Below are 18116 nucleotides of genomic sequence, written 5' to 3' on the forward strand. Positions count from 1 at the left end.
TGGGTTGTGATCCCTTTGGAGGGTCAAATGATCCATTCACAGGGTCACATATCAGATATCCTACATACCAGATACTTATATTATGATTCATAACACTAGTACAATTCAGTTATGAAGTAGCATTGAAATAATTTTATGGCTGGGGGCCAACACAAAATGAGGAACTGCATTAAAGGGCTACAGCATTAAGACAGTTGAGAACCACTGCATCTGATAAACAAATAAATAATGGCTATGATTTGTCTTGGGATATCTAAAAGTTACTAGCTCTTGAGCTAAATGCCATCAGGTGAAATGAAATGTTTTATGAAGATGTGTGTGTGTGTGTGTGTGTGTGTGTGTGTGTGTGTGTGTGTGTATGTTATATTTTCCCCTTTTCTAGAGTAGACTCTAATATAACTTATATGAAATTTTAATGCTTGATATGCTTTTAAATGAAAAAATGAGGACAATAAAAAACAAACATGAAATCTAATGGGTCAATATTAAATTAAAACCTCCATCAGGGTATGTTTTGTTAAACTCAGAATTCTCATTCATAATATGTTTACCAATTACATTAACCAGTATGTAATTTAAAATGACTGACTGTTTTAGAGAGCCGATCAATTTGGAACCTAAGTGTTTTTCCTATACTATATTATCAAAGGCTGAGCAGAGTTAAAATACATGCACAGGCCAGAATGAATGGAATATAAAACCGAGATTCATTTTTCTCTTTCTTTACAAAAGCACATTAAGTGTTCCCATTTATTAACTAGCCAGCCAACATCTAGCATTGGCTGGAAGATTTAGTGACTTAAAACAATAAGCTAAATCTATTTCTCTCAAATGCCATGGAGTGCTGTAAAAACGCAAATTAAAAAATGAATTCCCATAAGAGTTCTAAATCAAAGTTGAGCAGTAATTGTGTTTTATTGCCTTCTTCATAAAGCAGCATGTCAGCATGTCCAGTCTTTCACATAGCTCAGCCCACCGTACTCATGCTGGAGTTACATGGAAGGATGACATTGTGAAGAAAAGGGAATGTCTAAAGAGTTTTCTGTGATTCGGCTCTCAAATGTCATCGGTGTTTTGCCAGACTGTGAAGACTAATCTTGGCATTACTGATGATGCACACATGACATTTAATCCTTCCTGCTATGTAAGCTCAGCTATTGCCAAGCAAGAAAAGAGCAACGTGGTGACAAACATGCAATTAACATCTGGGTTTAGCAATAGGGAGTAAGAAGCATATGCTCCCTATTAAGACAGGATTTATCCACTTGGCTTTATTTTGACATTGTGTTTCTGCTTTAAAAATAACATTGTATAAACTTTAAGTGATATCATTCCCTGTTTGCAGGGACTTCCAGAAATGAGCAGCAGTCCTGAGAACAGGGAAAGGTCCCAATGCACTCGGCTTTGAGATGCAGCACACAGGATCCATTTTTGTATCCCAGCTGAACTCTGATGTGGACATGCATTTGTTTAGGTTTTGCATTCAGTTGCTATAGTTTTTGTTCACATTACTCTTTGTAAAGTTTTTTGCTTCATTCACAACACAATTTCCATCAAAAGAGAACAAAGGTTAAAGAAGAAAAAGGGGTTCTTAGTTACCAACATCATGCTTGAAGTTATCTATAAACACAGAAATAACACAGGGGCTCCTCTCAGCCTGGAGCTCACACACACTCTCTCTTTCTCTCTCTCTCTCTCACACACACACACACACACACACACACAGACAGACAGACAGAGACAGAGAGACAGAGAGAGACAGAGAGAGACAGAGAGACAGAGACAGAGAGACAGAGAGACAGAGACAGACAGACAGACAGACAGACAGACAGACAGACAGACACACACACACACACACACACACACACACAGATGCCTTTAGGCATCTGTCCCATCATCTAGGCTGGTTTTGTATCTTTATATCAACCCCTCCACCCCCAAGATGAGGTACTCCTCTAATACAACCAATTCTTGATCTTAAAGCATCCTCTGTAACTAATGCTCCAACAAAAGCAGCACAGCTCACAGACAAGGACACAATGATATGATTTTAGAAAGTGAGGGTCCAATTTTATATTCAGGCTTCACTTTTTTCTTTCCTTCCTACAGCCTTTTCATTTTAAGTCTTGTATTATTTATGTTCACACCTGTATCACCACTATGTTATAAACTTATCAAGAGTCAAGTTTATCTCACATTATTGTAACCTATCCATTTTCCTCTAGAAACAAAATGAAACTCTTGACTTTAGAGTGTTACAAAGAGTAGGTGCTCAATAAAAATTTAAAGTTCTAGGTATGGAAGTATTTTCTAGTAGTGTAACCTCTGATGAGTTAGTTGTCCATTTCTGATAAATAACCTGCCACCCATGTTCATGTAAGGACCACCAAATAAACTCAATGGATCAAAAAAAATAGAAACGGAAAAAAAAGACATGAAAATAGGAGGACTTATTGGTAATGAGAAGGGTTTTAATTGGTGAGAAGGGGATAAGAGGGTAATGGGACATGAAAAAGATCAATTGTCAAATAATTTAAAAAACACTTACATAGTTATGCATAATAGTACAATATACTTTGAAAGAGTTATAAATTTAGCATATAACTAAAACTGAATGTATATTTTGGTATGCATGAATAATATGATTATCTTTAATTTTCCTGTGCTCCACATAATAAGCAACTATGCAAAAAATTGTTTTTGGAAGGATTTTTCTAGAATTAAAGACAAAGACTATCTTGCCCAAGTGTACTCATAACAAACAATGCACAAACCTTTAAGTCTCCTGTTTATTACAGAGGAGAAAGAATCATGAACACAAAAATTCCTCTAAGCAGTTTATGTCACTTAAAATAATAAAAATAGTGGTGGTACATCCCATACTTTATAAATTTTAATGCTCTTATCTCAAAATAGCTTTCTTTATACACATGAGGAAAGGGAGGCAATCAGTAATTCAAACTGAAAAATGCCAAAGTAACATGATTTATGTTGGAATCAGTAGTGTGACTTTTAGGTCAGTTGTGTTTCATTTAATCTTGAAATCAAATTTCATTTCCTAAACATAAATGGATTTAGGGAAGTGTGATGGTTAATCTTGATTGCCATTAATGGGACTTAGAGTCACCTAAGAGACATACCTCTGCACTTGTCTTCGAGGGTGTTTCCAGAGAGATTAAACAGGGAAGACCCACCCTGAACATGCATGGCTCGATCCCATAGGCTGAGGCCCCAGACTGAATAAAAGGGATGAAGAGATCTGAGCATGAGCATCTGTGTCTCCCTTCTTGACTGTGTATGCTATGTGACCAGCTGCCTTGGGGCTCCTGCTGCCTTTCCCCCACTATCACAGCCAGAGATGCTTTCTATATCATGTGTTCCACCATGTACCAAGTAAGCCTCTCTTAAGTCACTTTTACCAATTGTTTTGTCATAATAAAGAGAAGAAGAGAATACAGAGAGTTTCTACAAACATAAAGAGATGCATGAAGCTTTCAGAAGACAAATCCCTTTGTGATCATTAGCAATAGGTGTGTTGTGCTGCCCAGAGTGGTTAGTAATGCTGTTTAGCTGGTGTGTGTGTGTGTGTGTGTGTGTGTGTGTGTGTGTGTGTACACATGCAGAGAATGTGGAAGCCAAAAATTGATGTTAAGTATCTTCTTCAATCCAGTTCCACCATGTTTCTTAAGATCAAGTCACTCACTCACTGAACCTGGCACTCACAGATTCCATTAGGTGTGTTCCAGGACTCAGCCTGCCTCTACCCTCATAACGGAGGTTCCTCATGCATGTCAATATACCATGATGTGGGTGCTGGGGATCTGAACTCATTCCTTGGATGGCCAGCAAGCCCATTGGAGGCTGAGCCATCTCTCCCATCCTTGCTTCTCAGCATTTGATGACATCGTTCAGGCTCCATCACAGTACATCCTCTAAAATGCATTCAAGTTCCAAAAATTTTCTTTGGATTAATAGAAATATTTAGAATTTATGAAGTTGCAAAAAGTCTTTATAAAGCCATCAGCATCCAACACCGTGGGGTGTGGACCAAGGCAGTCAGATTTTTATAGTGCCATCTGTGTCGTATTAAGATATCTACCCTCTGTGGTAGATTTTCTCAAACACGTCTGGACATAGGGATCACTTGCTGTGGCACTCACAGATTCCATTAGGTGTGATCCATCCATCCATACATCCATCCATCCATACACACACACACACACACACACACACACACACACACACACACACACTCCATGTCACTTTTACTAACAAGATAAGTATGTCTGAGGATAAGACTCCTAAAGATATTTTTTAAAAATTTCCCTTACTCTGAAACAGTATTTTAGATCAGCAAGTACTATTTTTGGAACCTCTGGCCAGAAAGTATATAATGTGCACAGTAACAACAACAACAAAAACAACAAAACATGTCTTGGGCTGGGGATATAGTTCAGTGGCACAGTACTTGTCTAACAGCTACAAGTCTCTGGGTTCAACTCAGATCTGTATACACACACACACACACACACACACACACACACACACACACACACACACACACACACTCACACTTAATGTTGACCAAGCTGGTAGTTCTAGAAGGCAGAAACTGTGTGCTCTGCTTATAAAGCTTTTGGACATATTTGCCCAACAATACTTGATTGACTTTTGTAGTATAGAAAGGACAATTAATGAAAGAGATGTAGCATATAGGTCGTATGAAGGAATGCTCCTCTACTCACTCATGGAGGCTGGATTTTTCTGTCAGGGGTAGACAGGTGTAGAGAGCATGCTGAGCATGGGTAAAGCCATGCTGAAAACCAGTGAGGCTGCTGGAGTCATACTTGTGACCTTGTTACTTTGGAGGAACAGCTACAGTTTTAACTTCCTTTAGAGAGAGCCTATTGTGGAACAAGATAGAATTCTCCTCCTTAGAAGTTCAGTGCGAGACCTTGGTACACATTTTTCCAGTTGGTGTGCCATTAGGATATTTGGTTTCATAATACCTCATGCTTGGAAACGAATGCCAATCCTTCCTCCTTTTCTGTTTCCTCTATCTTTCATATACTATAATCTCAGGCTTTAATTCAAACTGTTTTCAAACATAACGTGGTAACTAACATTTACTCAGATTTCCTGGGCCTCAATGCTAACCAATAAAGATTGATAGGGACACACAGTGAAATGAAAACACGCGTCCTCAGGATCTCTGCAGGCATGGTTTAGTGTAACCACCTCTGTAAATGTGACTATAGTGGAAACTGCAGGTCTACGCTTGGTAGCTGTATTTTATGCCCCATGCATCCATGAGAGTGATGCATGACAATGTTCATTAAACCTTGCTGTGCTGAACTGCACTTTGCAGTCTTACCATCCTGTGCATGTCCAACTCCTTTGCCACCTACTCTTGCCATAGCCCTCTGCTCATATTTCTGTGCAATAACCCATTGTATTCTTCTGCTCATTAACCCACTGTAGAAGTTTTTACTGTACACATGCTGTGCTTTCTATTAAAAGCTTGTTACTGAATACACACAGATCTCAATACTCACCCTCATCACACCATAGGCAGAAATCAGTAGTGTCTTTCTTTACTGTACATTTGCTTTTGTGTACAAAGGCTAAATCCTGACCATTTCAGTAGTTACTTGATGGGGGAGGTCCTTCTGTGTATATGTTTGTCTTATTGGTTGATAAATAAAGCACTGTTTGCCAATAGGGAAGCAAGTTGGGTGGGACTAGGAGAGAAGGAGGATTCTGGGAAATATAAGAATGAGACAGACTCACCATGTGATCCCAGAGAAGAGAGGATGCATGCTGCTGGCATCCTCTATAAGTCTTTATAAAATATATAGATTAATAGTTATGGTTGATACTTAAGACAGAGCTAGCAAATAAGAAATCCTAGTCATTGGCCAGCAGCGTTGTAACTAATATTAATCTCTGTGTGCTATTTGGGGACCCTAACGTGGTGGCAAAACTCAGGCAGCTGGCGGAAAGAGTTATCGTTACAGCTACTGAATATTTCTAATCCATCATGCAAGACTTTGTATCCAAGTAGCTTTAATGTGATTAGTGTGGCCGCACGCTTAGGTAAGAACCCTTCCACCATTCCCCCAGCACTTTCCTTCCAGAGAACTGACATACTTGTCACCCTGGCTTGAAGCATAAGTATACGGATATGAGCTTCTGAGAAAGTCAGTCAGTAAGGGATATAAATATGTCAACATTCTACTCTATCCTTTGATATGCAAAAAATCATCTAGATCCCAATATAACAAAATACACCCCTTTTTGTTAAAGGGCAGAAGGGTCTGTCATTCACTTGCGCTACCCACTGACTGGAACAGAAATTAAAAATACTGTTAGAAAGAATAAGGACAAGAAAATTGAATGTGTGAAGATTCTCTTATAAAAATTATTAAATTCATATGTATGTGTGTGTGTGTGCCTGTGTGTGTGTATAAGCATGCGAGTGCCAGTACTTATGGAATTTAGAATAAGTCGTTGGGTCCTGTGAAGCTGGACTCATAGAAGGGTGTGAGCTCCTGATGGGAACGGAACTTGAGTCCTCTGTGGGAGCAAGGCACACTCATAACTGTTGGGCCATTCCTCCAGGCCCTGAATAGTCTCTTTATGTTGAAAACGCGTGCTTTCCTGTGGTCTAGTTTTCATATTGTCTTACATTGTTTTCAATATTTGCTGCTTCCTCCTGTTGAAACTATTATTCTCCTTCTGTTTCTCCATCAGTTAGTTCTCATGGGGAACTCACATTGTTCATTTCTTTGATCAAAACAGATACAATGCAAATGTGATCTACAGAACCGGAGGGGTCTTTCTGGAAGTGCAGCCATGACTTATATACTAACACTCACCCATGCCGATCGTGGCTTGGGTTGCCTCTGACTTGACACTAGCCAGCCAATGGAACCAGTCTCTCATTTGGCGGCTGGGAGAGTCCCATGATCATCTTGTACTTAGGAGGAGGTCTCTGTTCTAGACTCATTTTGTCTCACACACTAGAGTGTGGGGAAATTATTTTTTACACAGAACCTCATGTTGCCCCAGCAAAGCTCAAACCAGCTATATAGCTGATAATTACCTCAATCTTATGATCCCCCTGCCTTTTCCTCCAGAGTGCTTGGATTATAGGTATGCATCATATATCTGGCTTATGTGATGCTGGGAATTGAACCGAGGGCTTTCTTTGTGCTGGCCAAGCATTCTACAACTCAACTATATCCCTGGCCCCAGAGGACCATTAAGTTTATAATATTTCTTTTAAAGGACTTCTAAAGTTTTCTAAACATTTTGGCTTCTTTTTTCCTGCAAGTTTTAAAATGTCATCCCTTATTCATATGGAAGTTTGAATATAAAATATGTGTAAACAAATTACCTATTTTGGACGCATGAGTTGACTGGGAGACAACTTGCCAATAATTAAGAAAAGGAGTCTAAAGATCACTGCCAAACACTCTCAGAAGTAATCTGTCAATCCCTTGGGTTTTGAAGGACAGAAGCTATCCCATAGGCCACTATATGATAATGATAGTATTGCCATTCATTTATTCATTTAAAATCTGTAGGAAACATTGATGAGTTAGAAGTTATCTAGAGGTGAGGTAAACCTGAAGAGTATATACCCATTTGTTCTTACATTTTCTAACAGGAAAAAAAAGAACATGACCACCAAGCTTGCTTCTTGGTATTCTCTTTGTCTGGAGTGACATTTTGTGACCTCTATTCATTAACTACCATCTGACCTTCAGTGGGGACTTGAATGCCACACCCTCTAACTCTTTTGGACTTAAGTTTAACTCTATAATGTCTAGGCACTTATCCTTTGATACAGAACACTGTTACCAGCTTTAACATAACAAATCAACACAATGATCTAATCCCATCTGAGAATCAGTCAAAAGCTAGAGGCCATATGACTGATAATGTCCATATGAGAGTGAGATGGGAATGGGGTAGGCTACTGTCTGTGACAATGGCTAGGGATAGGGAGGAGGCAGGGTGCTCTCCCTCCCTCTTCTAATCAGTAGGCCTGGGCTTGCTTCTGTTATTTACTCACAAATCAATCAGTAAAGGCTATCTTTATTCATTAGACTATTGAATGTCAGAGATAAAGTTTTTCTCATAGAAAATGGTGCCTTGTTAGGCAAGCATGGTGGCACATACCTGTAACCCCAGTGCTTGGAGGCAGAGGCAGAGGCAGGAGGACTGCGACTTAAAGCCAGCCTAGGCTTGAGAGAAGGCTCGTGACTACTGATTAGTCTAATTATTATTTCAGATGGGCTAGCGCTGGTGACATTCAAGCTCTTGTAGGTATGCAATTTAACTTAAAATATTCCATAAATGTTCTCCACCCTTGCTTCAAAAAGCAAAAAACCCAGGAAAGCTTGTTTTCTTCACCCCAAGGATGCTGCCCTAGATAAATCACTATATGATTATGTCCAAGAGCTAAAGAGGTCTGTCTACCTGCTGCCTGCTGCCTGCTTAGGAAACCAGCAACTGTCTCACAGGGATGGTCCATGTCATGTGGACAACTCAACCAACAATAAAGAATGAGAGATTCTTTAGCATCAGGAGACATATAAGCCTCACACATGTACAGTGTACTTATGTATAGGTGTGTGGCTTGTATGATTGTGTGTATGCCTGTGTGCTTGTGTTTATGTGTGTTTATGCGTGTTTAGGTGTGTGTGTGTGTGTGTTTATAAACATGTAGATGGGTGCTTGTGTGTGTACTTGTATGAATATATGCTTGTGTGTCTTGCAAGTTCAGATCTGACTCCTATACAAGAAAGACAGAATTTTAGCCCAGAATTTCTATAGAATTTTCCAGATATCTTCCAGAACCACTGAGAATACTATCCCAGCAAATTAAGAAATATTTAAAAGCTTTCAGAGATGGTAATGACCACAGACCTGGATCTGCAGCACAGCATCTCTGAGAGGATAGGTGAGGACCAGGTGAGGACAGGGTAGATACTTCTGACATGGCAGACATTTTGGAAACTGTGAACCTGGGAGGAGACTGTAGTGCTAGATTCTCATGGTGACAGTAGTTTAGGTCACTTCCTCCATATTCTCCAGACATGTGATTTTAAAACTTGGCTTCAAAGGATCAGAGAGCCAACAGTGTGGAACCACCCTGAAGTTTGCTTGTGAGAAAGTGAAGCAACAATGTGTCTGAAGACAGCAAGAAGTTTGGGAAAGCAAAGATGTTAAAAACAGACAAAGAACAGAGAAATTAATGTGTATCATTATCATGGTGTATGGGATACAAATGGCTTAAACAGATTGTTTTAGGGTTTCATATCACTAGGGAATTTTTTAAAAATGCAAATTATATTGAGCTTCAAACACTAGAAACACATGCTGTGTTCTGTGTGGAAATTCCCCCAGTCAGTCAGTATATCACTCAGAAGCTATTTGGCACAGAGCTGAATTATCAGCAATGGATTTTAAGAATGGAAGAAAAAAAAAAAGATACAGCAGGTACATTTCAAAGAAAGCAACTGGAAGAAAATAGACCTAGGTATACACACACACACACACGCGCACACACACACACACACACACACACACACACACACACACACACTCACACACACACATACAGTCACACACACATTCACACACACACTCACACACATTCACACACACACACATTCACCACACACACATACATTCACACACACACATTCACACACACACATACACACACACACACACTCACACACATTCACACATACACACACACACATTCACACAGACACATACATTCACATACACACACACACACACTCACACACATTCACACACACACATTCACACACACACATACATTCACACACACATTCACACACACACACACACACACACTCACACACATTCACACACACACATACATTCACACACACATTCACACACACACACACACACACACACACACACACACACACACACATCCCTAACAACAACAGATGTAAATGAGCTTTCCAACTAAAAAGCAAATATTGTATGCTATATATAATACAAAGCTCATTTGTTTGCTTCTTGTAAGAGTTATGATTAAAATAGAAAACACAAAACAACAAGTGACATGATGGAAGATGTTGGATCGTAGAAAGTCCAACCAACATACACTCCATTGGCTGTATGTTTATTACCCAGGAGTTTTTGGAGGAAGGCCTTATTACAGTTAGAAGATGCTGTCCTGTAACAGCATCTTTCACCCTGAGATTAAAATATTCCATCCTTCAGGAATCTCCTTAAGCTGGAAGATAAACTACTCTAAATAGCTTTAGGAAGTCCCTTAAACAGACTGGATTTACTACCTCCCACCCCCACCCTCCGTCCCTGCCACAGTAAGCAACAAAAACTGAGAGTCCCTCAGACTGAAGGAAACTCAGCTGCAAAGAAGACTCTGAGACCCGACCAGCTTCCCGGAAGAAGCAGACACCAGCTGAACTGCCTGAAGAAGTTTACACCAATGATGCTCTCCAACCTGTTGAGCTACCTGCAGCTGTGCAGTGTGCTCCAGGTTCCCAGCTTTGGCAGCTGTCACCCACGCTGGGGTGGGCTTTGCTGAAGCAGCTGAATTTGAGTCATTTCTGTTTCTGAAAGTAGCTCCTCACCCAGGTTCCTGTAAGTAACCCCAGTGAAACTCCTGGCTCATCAAGCTGGACCTTGGTGGTATTTGTTCTTTGGTCTGTTATAGGGGCTTCCTACCTGGAGTGAGTGGACTGTGCGTTGCTTCTTCCCAGGAAAAGTTTTGTCATACAGCAGATGCATATGTCTGTTCGTAAAAATATCAATACACCTGGAACATTTCCCTTCTCCCTTTCTCTCTCTTCTCCATATTAAGATCCAGGCATCCCTAGCATCAGTAGAATAATCACCACAGCCCCCAGGATGTGTTCATGGTCTAATTTATGTAATGGTAGTTTACACAGCAAAAGGCATTGAGATGGTAAGACTGACCTGTGTAGTGCAGGTTTGCCTAGTCTGATGACTGGCATCCTTCTAGTGGAGGCACAAGAACATTACACCTGCCAGACCAGAAGGTGTAACGGCAGGAACTGAGTTCTGAGTGTGCCACTGCTTTTCTGGAAGTGATCGTTTAGAACGGTGGTTTCTCAACTTTCTTAATACTGTAACCCTTTATAGTTCCTCATGTTGTGATGACCCCCAACAATACAATTATTCTGTTGCTAATGTTACCAACCATCGATTGAATATCTGAAATGCAGGACATCTGATATGCAACCCCCAGTGGTTCTAGAACCTCTGTTCTAGAAGACGGACTGTTTCAGAAGGAGCAGGTTTGCCAATACACTGACTTTAGTCCCTAAAGTCCATATTCAGTTTTCTGAGTTCAAGAACACAAGGCACTCTATCATACTTGATCACAGTCTCAATGAAACCGTGTAGACTAGCACCGCTTTCCTTACCCATGATCCTCTGCTGCTTGTTTCTTCTCAGGACATATCCTAGAACAACCGTTAAATCCCACCCCAAGTTCAATGACTGAAACGTAGTCTGTTTCCTATTTCATACTTTTTATATCAAATCTGGAAGAAATTGTGCCTCTAAGACTCTAGAGCATCCCAGAATTCTGTGGTTCATTTAGCTCACATTGCATTACTAGGAAAGGTGAAGCTGGGGCTCAGGACTTCACTTCCTGGGCTTCAGAATTGCTAGACATATATATTTATTGAGTGAAGAAACTGCAGGATGCCAAGACAATTAAAACTATTTTTGGTAATGATAAGCCAATAGTTGACATTTGCATAAAAGTGGAAAACAGTAAGCTGTAACCTACATTTGCGACTTCGTAAGACCCGCTCAGCATCTGCTCCACGTAATGACTTAGATCTGTGATCCTCTTGTGATCCGAATCTGTAAATGGTAAGTGCCACCAGTGAGGAAACCTGTTTTAAAAGAAAGCAGTGATACCTCAGTTAGTAGGGAAATTAGCCTCTTTTGGGGTTAACAGCTGCACCGTGGAGGGCCAATGAAAACATTAGAACTCCTGGCCATTTCATAGACACCACTGTGGTCATTTCTGCTACTTTAATCATCACTGATATCAACACAAATTTAATTTAATGTTAACTTAATTTAATATGATCTTTATTACTGTATTTATGACCGACCACAAATGTTTCCTCCTGGTACATGTAGGAGCCACTACATAGTTTCTGAAATTAATGACTTACAGTTTTTCAAAGAGTTCTGATTGCATTGTTTCTTATGGGTTCATGGCAGACATTATCACATGATATAAATCAGACATTTCATCCTGTAGCATCTGCTTCCATCTGGCCTCAGTCCTGTGAGTCAAAGCCGTCCTGTCCCCAAGAGTCTGACCAGACAACTGCTCTATCATCTACCTGAAGACCGTCTTGGTGAGCTGGGCTTTGTATCAGTTGTTTGATGGGATGACCTATTAGTGGTCTTATGTGGTAATGTATTTTTATGCTTACTTGTATCTTTTCAGAAACACACTGTTGCCTTTACCAATACCTCTGCCTTTTAGTACAGACAAGGCCTGCCTACAGTGGTTCAGGAAGGAGACATGAGAGAGGTTATGAAGCTTTTTCCTCAAGCACACAGAAGCAGGTGGTGGCCTCAAGCCAGGACATTCCCTGCTGCTTCTTTTTGTTCATTTGTTTGTTTTGTTTTTGTTTCTGAGACCAGGTTTGTCTGTGTAGCCCTTGCTTTCCTCAAACTCTCTCTGTATACCAGGCTAGCCTTGAACTCTGAGATCTGCCTGCCTCTGCCTCTTGAGTGCTGAGATGAAAGGTGTTTGCCACCACCACCTGGAATCCCTGCTACTTGTTAAAAAAAAGTCATGGAAGTACAGTATGGATAAATACATATATTTAAATTATTGCCTAGTAACTAACATTTAATATCTTAAAACAGTTTATCAATCTAAGGATTTAAGTATTAAAATTATTTTTGTCTGGAACTAGTTATAAAAATTAGTACCAATATGTAATTAGTCTATAATATAAAAATAATTACACACATACATATAGTAGGAGTTTTGGAAATGGTCTTGGCAACTAGAATGCTTCAGTTGGTCTTAAATATAACTCACATATCTATATGCAAAGCTTCCACATTGGTGTAATGGAGCAATTCAATCTTTTCTGATGTTTTACAGACACTGAAAATTCTAAGTATAATTATTTGCACAGAATTGAGGAATTGGGCCATACTGATGCCATTCCATCCACCCGAAGGCCATCTACCACACGCCACACTGACATCAGTTTCTGAAAAGTATGTTTATACTCTTTTACCTCACACTTTGTCATATTCTCTCTCAGTTTTGTTAAGGCAAAAAGCAGGCAAAAAAAAAAAAACCCACATTTTGTTTTGTTTTGTATTGTTTATCTCTTGTGTTTTTAAGTCCTGACTTTAAAATAGAGTTGATCTAATAATTAGGGTAATTCATTTTCTCAGTACTAACACCAGGGTTTTCTTTTCCTTTTGGTCTGGTCCTGCGTGTTTTTACATCTTGGGAGTATATGCAACGAAATTCTGAGGCCTGAAGGACAGTAGGAAAAGGGAAAGGAGTCTCACCTTCTCCAGCGAATGAGTTTAATGAAAGCCATTCATTCTAAGAAAATATCCATGCCTGTGTACTCTTGGAAGATACCAAGTGCAAATGGCTCTGCTGGAAGACCTCTGTTGCAGGCTATGACTAATTAGAATTCCATCCTTCCTGACTGTGGCTCTCTGATTTGTTTTTTTCCTCAGATGGGATTTACAGAAGTCTTTTAGGGCTTCCCTCAGTAAATGTAGGAGTCAGAGGAAATCTTGCCCTTGTCTTCATCCATATGTATGATCTCCAGTCTTGGTCCCTGTGGGAGAGCCAACCCACAGGAGCTGCTCAGGGCACACAAGGCTAAATGTCCTTCCCTCAGTGGGTTCCTTAAATGGTTTGAATATTAATTTAGCTTCATCGCCAGGCAGCAGCCGTGTGCAGAGCAGAATCCTATCTGAGGCTGGAAACTGAGAAGAGGCCTGTGAAAAAGGTATGCTCACACTTTGGAAGTTCTCACAGCACACAAGAGGCCCGAGAGGGCAGCCTTTAGCAGAGGTGAATTTATACTGTCACGTGACTGCTAGAGGCTATCATGCCCACCCTCGACATTGAACTTGTCAGCTGAAGTTTGAAGATGTTTGTTTGGGTTTCCTTTTTTTCTGAGTCTCCCCTCAAAATATCCTAAACCTAAGCATGGAAGTTTCCAGAGTGAATGCATTTTCCTTTCTTGTCCCTGAACTGCTGTCTAATGTCTTATCTTCCAGGAATTTAAAATGTTCATGTTTCAAAATGTCTATGACAAGAATGAACATATATTTTCAATCTTCCAAAAATATCTCTTTACCTATTGACAACTTGTATTTTTGTTTTGGAAGTTGATTAAATCAAGGAACAAATGCAAATCCATTTGTGTAAAGCAGATCAGGTCTTAAGTAGCCATTAAAACATTGAAGGTTGGTTCACTTAACAAAAACCCTAATGCAGATGAAAGAAAAATCAAAATTGGGCTTATCTGACTGCCAAAATCATAATTTCTGGGGGACTCGCCATTTTAAAGTTAACTACAACTTTGCTATACACCAAAATCAATAACCTAAATACGCTTCATTTTAACTAGCAAATATTCCGAATTATATGAATAGTAGTTGTTTTCATTGTATCTACAGTTAGTTTATGTTCATCTTTTCCCTAGTAACAGAGTGATTTCTGTAACTGCTTCAGAAATAAATAACATTTAGATCATGCAACTTTAGTAACTATTGGGTAAGGAAACCTGGGCTTGAGAACAGTAAGGAAGAGTTATGGATAAATAATTGATGTTATTGCATGCCCTCAGGACAGAAATCCCCTTTTTATGTGTGTATATGTGTGCTTATACATTAGTTTTCAAATTTCACTTTATCGTCAAAAGAGTAGGCATGTTGATTTAGTTCTGACTTTGAATTTCAATTCCATTTTTTATAGAAAACAACTGAGAAGATTAAATTTTAAAACAGGGAAATAAAACAATTTTTCCCAGTAAGTGATGAAAAATGAAAGAGCTTCTGATTTTTTCCCCCATCTACAGAAATCAATGGCTAGAAGCAAAAAAAGAAAATTGCCAACTTTGTTCTGCTTTCTGCTGCAAAGGGCTCTTTGCTCAGGCTCTGCTGGGAGAACGGCCATGTGTCAGACACCTAGTGTTGTTCCCAAACAGGAAATCTCTTAGCCATCATTTTCTCCTTTGCTCAAGGATAAACTCTGATGGCCAAATATGGAGAAGGGGCTGTGCCTTACTCTGGGAGGGTCAGCGATGAGAATTGCTTCTGAATTTGGCTGTGAAGTCTGGAAAATTGCTCGAATGACTTTCTGGTCAGGATTTTCCTGTTGTCACTGAGTGTCACCTCCATCAGGTACAGCTGCAGAGAAACAGGCAAAAATCAGAAGGTGGAGATAAAACTTGCCATAGGTCCTAAAACTGGCTTTTAATAAATTAAGCAAAGAATGAAACTTTCTGTTAAAAAATTAATGTCAGAGCTGAAGGATGCAATTTGTTACACCACGATTACCTATAAATAAAATGTATGAGGGTCCCACAATTTTATGTTCTGGCAACATTGCCTAATTTCTGCTGTCCTTTCTTGCAGACACTTTAATTAGCTCTTGATTTATAGTCTATCACAGGGTAGGGACTGTTCCCTCTGATGGTTCTCCACTAATAGCTCTGGTTGTTCTGATATTTCTTAAGACTTCTCTTTAATGACACTTCTCCACTTGTAAATGATTTTCCATTTGCACAGCAAAACCCACCATGCTTTAACAGCTATGTGGAGCAGACCCTGCGGCGCGGATTTAGACTTACATTGCTGTGTGTCTTGCTGAGCCCTAATATTGTGACTCTCTGAATTGTCCTGGTTTTATGCAGGATGCGGGATTCCCAGGGAAGAGTCTGAGGGGCAGGTTTGGCAAGGCTTACGGCTGGCATCTGTGCCAGCGTGTGGATCAGGTTATTCAGCTTTACTGGGAAGCACTCCAGACTTTCCTTTATTTTCCTAGAGAAGTGGAAAAAAAGACAGTAAGGGACACTCCCTCTGTCAGCTGGCTTTGTTTATAACTGGGCCCCCGATGTTTGTCCGATGAGCCTGTGTTTGGAAGGGTGAGATGAAAATTCATATATACAAACTCCAGCTATTAAATATTGTGTTCCTAAATATGAAGTTCACATCTGGAAGTAATTAGGAAGTACAGAAGACACTCTTTCAGTGAGCTAGAAAACATCATCATATTCTGACAATTATTAGATGTTTGTTTGGGGGCAGTGACATACATAGCTCAGCAGGTAATGGTGCTTGCCGTTGAGCCTGAGTACCTGAGTTCGATCCTACTGGGTGTCCTCTGATTTTTGCATGAGTTCTGAGAGAACATAAGTGAGCACACACAGACAGGCACACACACACACACACACACACACACACACACACACACACACACACACACACGGAGACAGAGAGTGAGAGAAGAGAGAGAGAGAGAGAGAGAGAGAGAGAGAGAGAGAGAGAGAGAGATACACACACACAGATACACATACACACACAGACACACAGAGAAATTCAGACACATGCAAAATAAATAAAAAATTGACAGGTTATTTTGTTTCATATTTTCTAGAGATTCTGATGTTAAACACATTAATTGCAGCTCATAATCATTTAAAGTATTTACACATGTCCAGAAATTAAACCTAGGAAGTGAGATAGGGCAGAAGCTGCCTAACACCAGGTGTGTACAGCCTGTAACCCATGTGCAATCCAACACAAAGTCACAGACATACAACATTAGGAGGTGACTTTTGGTAATGCCTTTGTTTGGTTCTGCAGCATGAACTCTGTAAGTGACATCATGTCGCAGTGTCCAAAGGCTGAACTCACCACAACCACTCCTTCCCTTCTCTTTTCAGTAAAGGATTTTGAAAACTATGGCTCCATTTTTTTGTTTACTTTTGTTTTATCTCTTTATTCCTCTGCAAGTTTCCTTAGAAAAATTCAGTCTACTGTAACAACGTAAAAGCACTCTATTGTGCTTTTTCTTTTTTGATTGTTTTGATTTTGGTATTTGATCCTGAAAGAATATTTTTAGCGTTCTAATGATACAATGATCTCTTAACATAAAGTTCTCATACTTTCTTTTGTGATATTTCCTATTTATTCCCTTCTACGAGAAATATTAAAACCTGCCAGCTTCCTTTAGCTCTGTTCTCTCTTCCCCTGAATGACTGGCAGTATAAACCCATCATTATTAGAAAGTAAGTAGTGTGCTCCTTTTCTCTGTTACATTTCCCAGTTTCCATTGGCATTGTTCTCATAGATTTGCTTGTGTGTGTGTGTGTGTGTGTGTGTGTGTGTATACACTGTAGGATTTTACAATGGATATGAATGACATGACTTTCTATCCCATAAAAATTTCTGAATGCCTCTAGATTTTATTAAATTTCTTTTTTCCGTTGAGGTGACAAATAAGGCTTTCAGTTTAATTGCTTAGTGGCTGTTTGAATATTTATCTTGTAATCATTTATGTGAACTCTTATCTGAAATTCTGTTCTTGTTAATCCCTTGGGATTGTTTTAATTATTCTCCTGTTCAACAGGGAACACAACACTATCACATAGTTTCACTCTGAGTGAGGAGGCTTCCTGTTTCCCTTGACAACGGGAATGCTTATAATTTTTCACTTTCAGAAGTATGATATTTATCTACATTTCCTTTCATTGTGAGCTTGCTAATGGTTTTTGACATGAATAGATATAATCAGGCATGAAATTTCTGGGTTGGCATGCATCAACTTTATCCCACACAGCAGCCCCTTTACAACCAATTCACCAGCTCCCCCACGATAACAATGTACTTCAGCCATGTTTAACAATTTCCCCTAACTTTAGCAATGTTCAGACTCATTTATCTTTTCTAGTCTCTAGCTCCTTTTGGGTAAGTTTCAAAATTTCCTATTATTATACATAAATCGAAGTTAAAATTTGCCAAAAATCGTTGAAATACAGCTCTGATCC

At 39.6% G+C, this 18116-nt stretch overlaps 1 protein-coding gene across 3 annotated transcripts in view; it reads right to left on the reverse strand.

The window, feature by feature from the left end:
* Positions 1-18116, reverse strand: part of Pik3c2g (phosphatidylinositol-4-phosphate 3-kinase catalytic subunit type 2 gamma) — a 302408-nt gene that overhangs the window by 52200 nt on the left and 232092 nt on the right. For all 3 annotated transcript variants that reach the window (XM_035448879.1, XM_027429943.2, XM_035448878.1), the window contains 3 exons: positions 15918-16107; positions 15353-15474; positions 11840-11948 (listed from right to left, as the gene is read on the reverse strand). In XM_035448879.1, coding sequence (XP_035304770.1) covers positions 11840-11948; positions 15353-15474; positions 15918-16107 — 421 coding nt within the window. The remainder of the gene's footprint in view (positions 1-11839; positions 11949-15352; positions 15475-15917; positions 16108-18116) is intronic.

The sequence above is a fragment of the Cricetulus griseus genome, chromosome 8, assembly GCF_003668045.3.
Source record: "Cricetulus griseus strain 17A/GY chromosome 8, alternate assembly CriGri-PICRH-1.0, whole genome shotgun sequence".
Classification (NCBI taxonomy): Eukaryota; Metazoa; Chordata; class Mammalia; order Rodentia; family Cricetidae; genus Cricetulus; species Cricetulus griseus.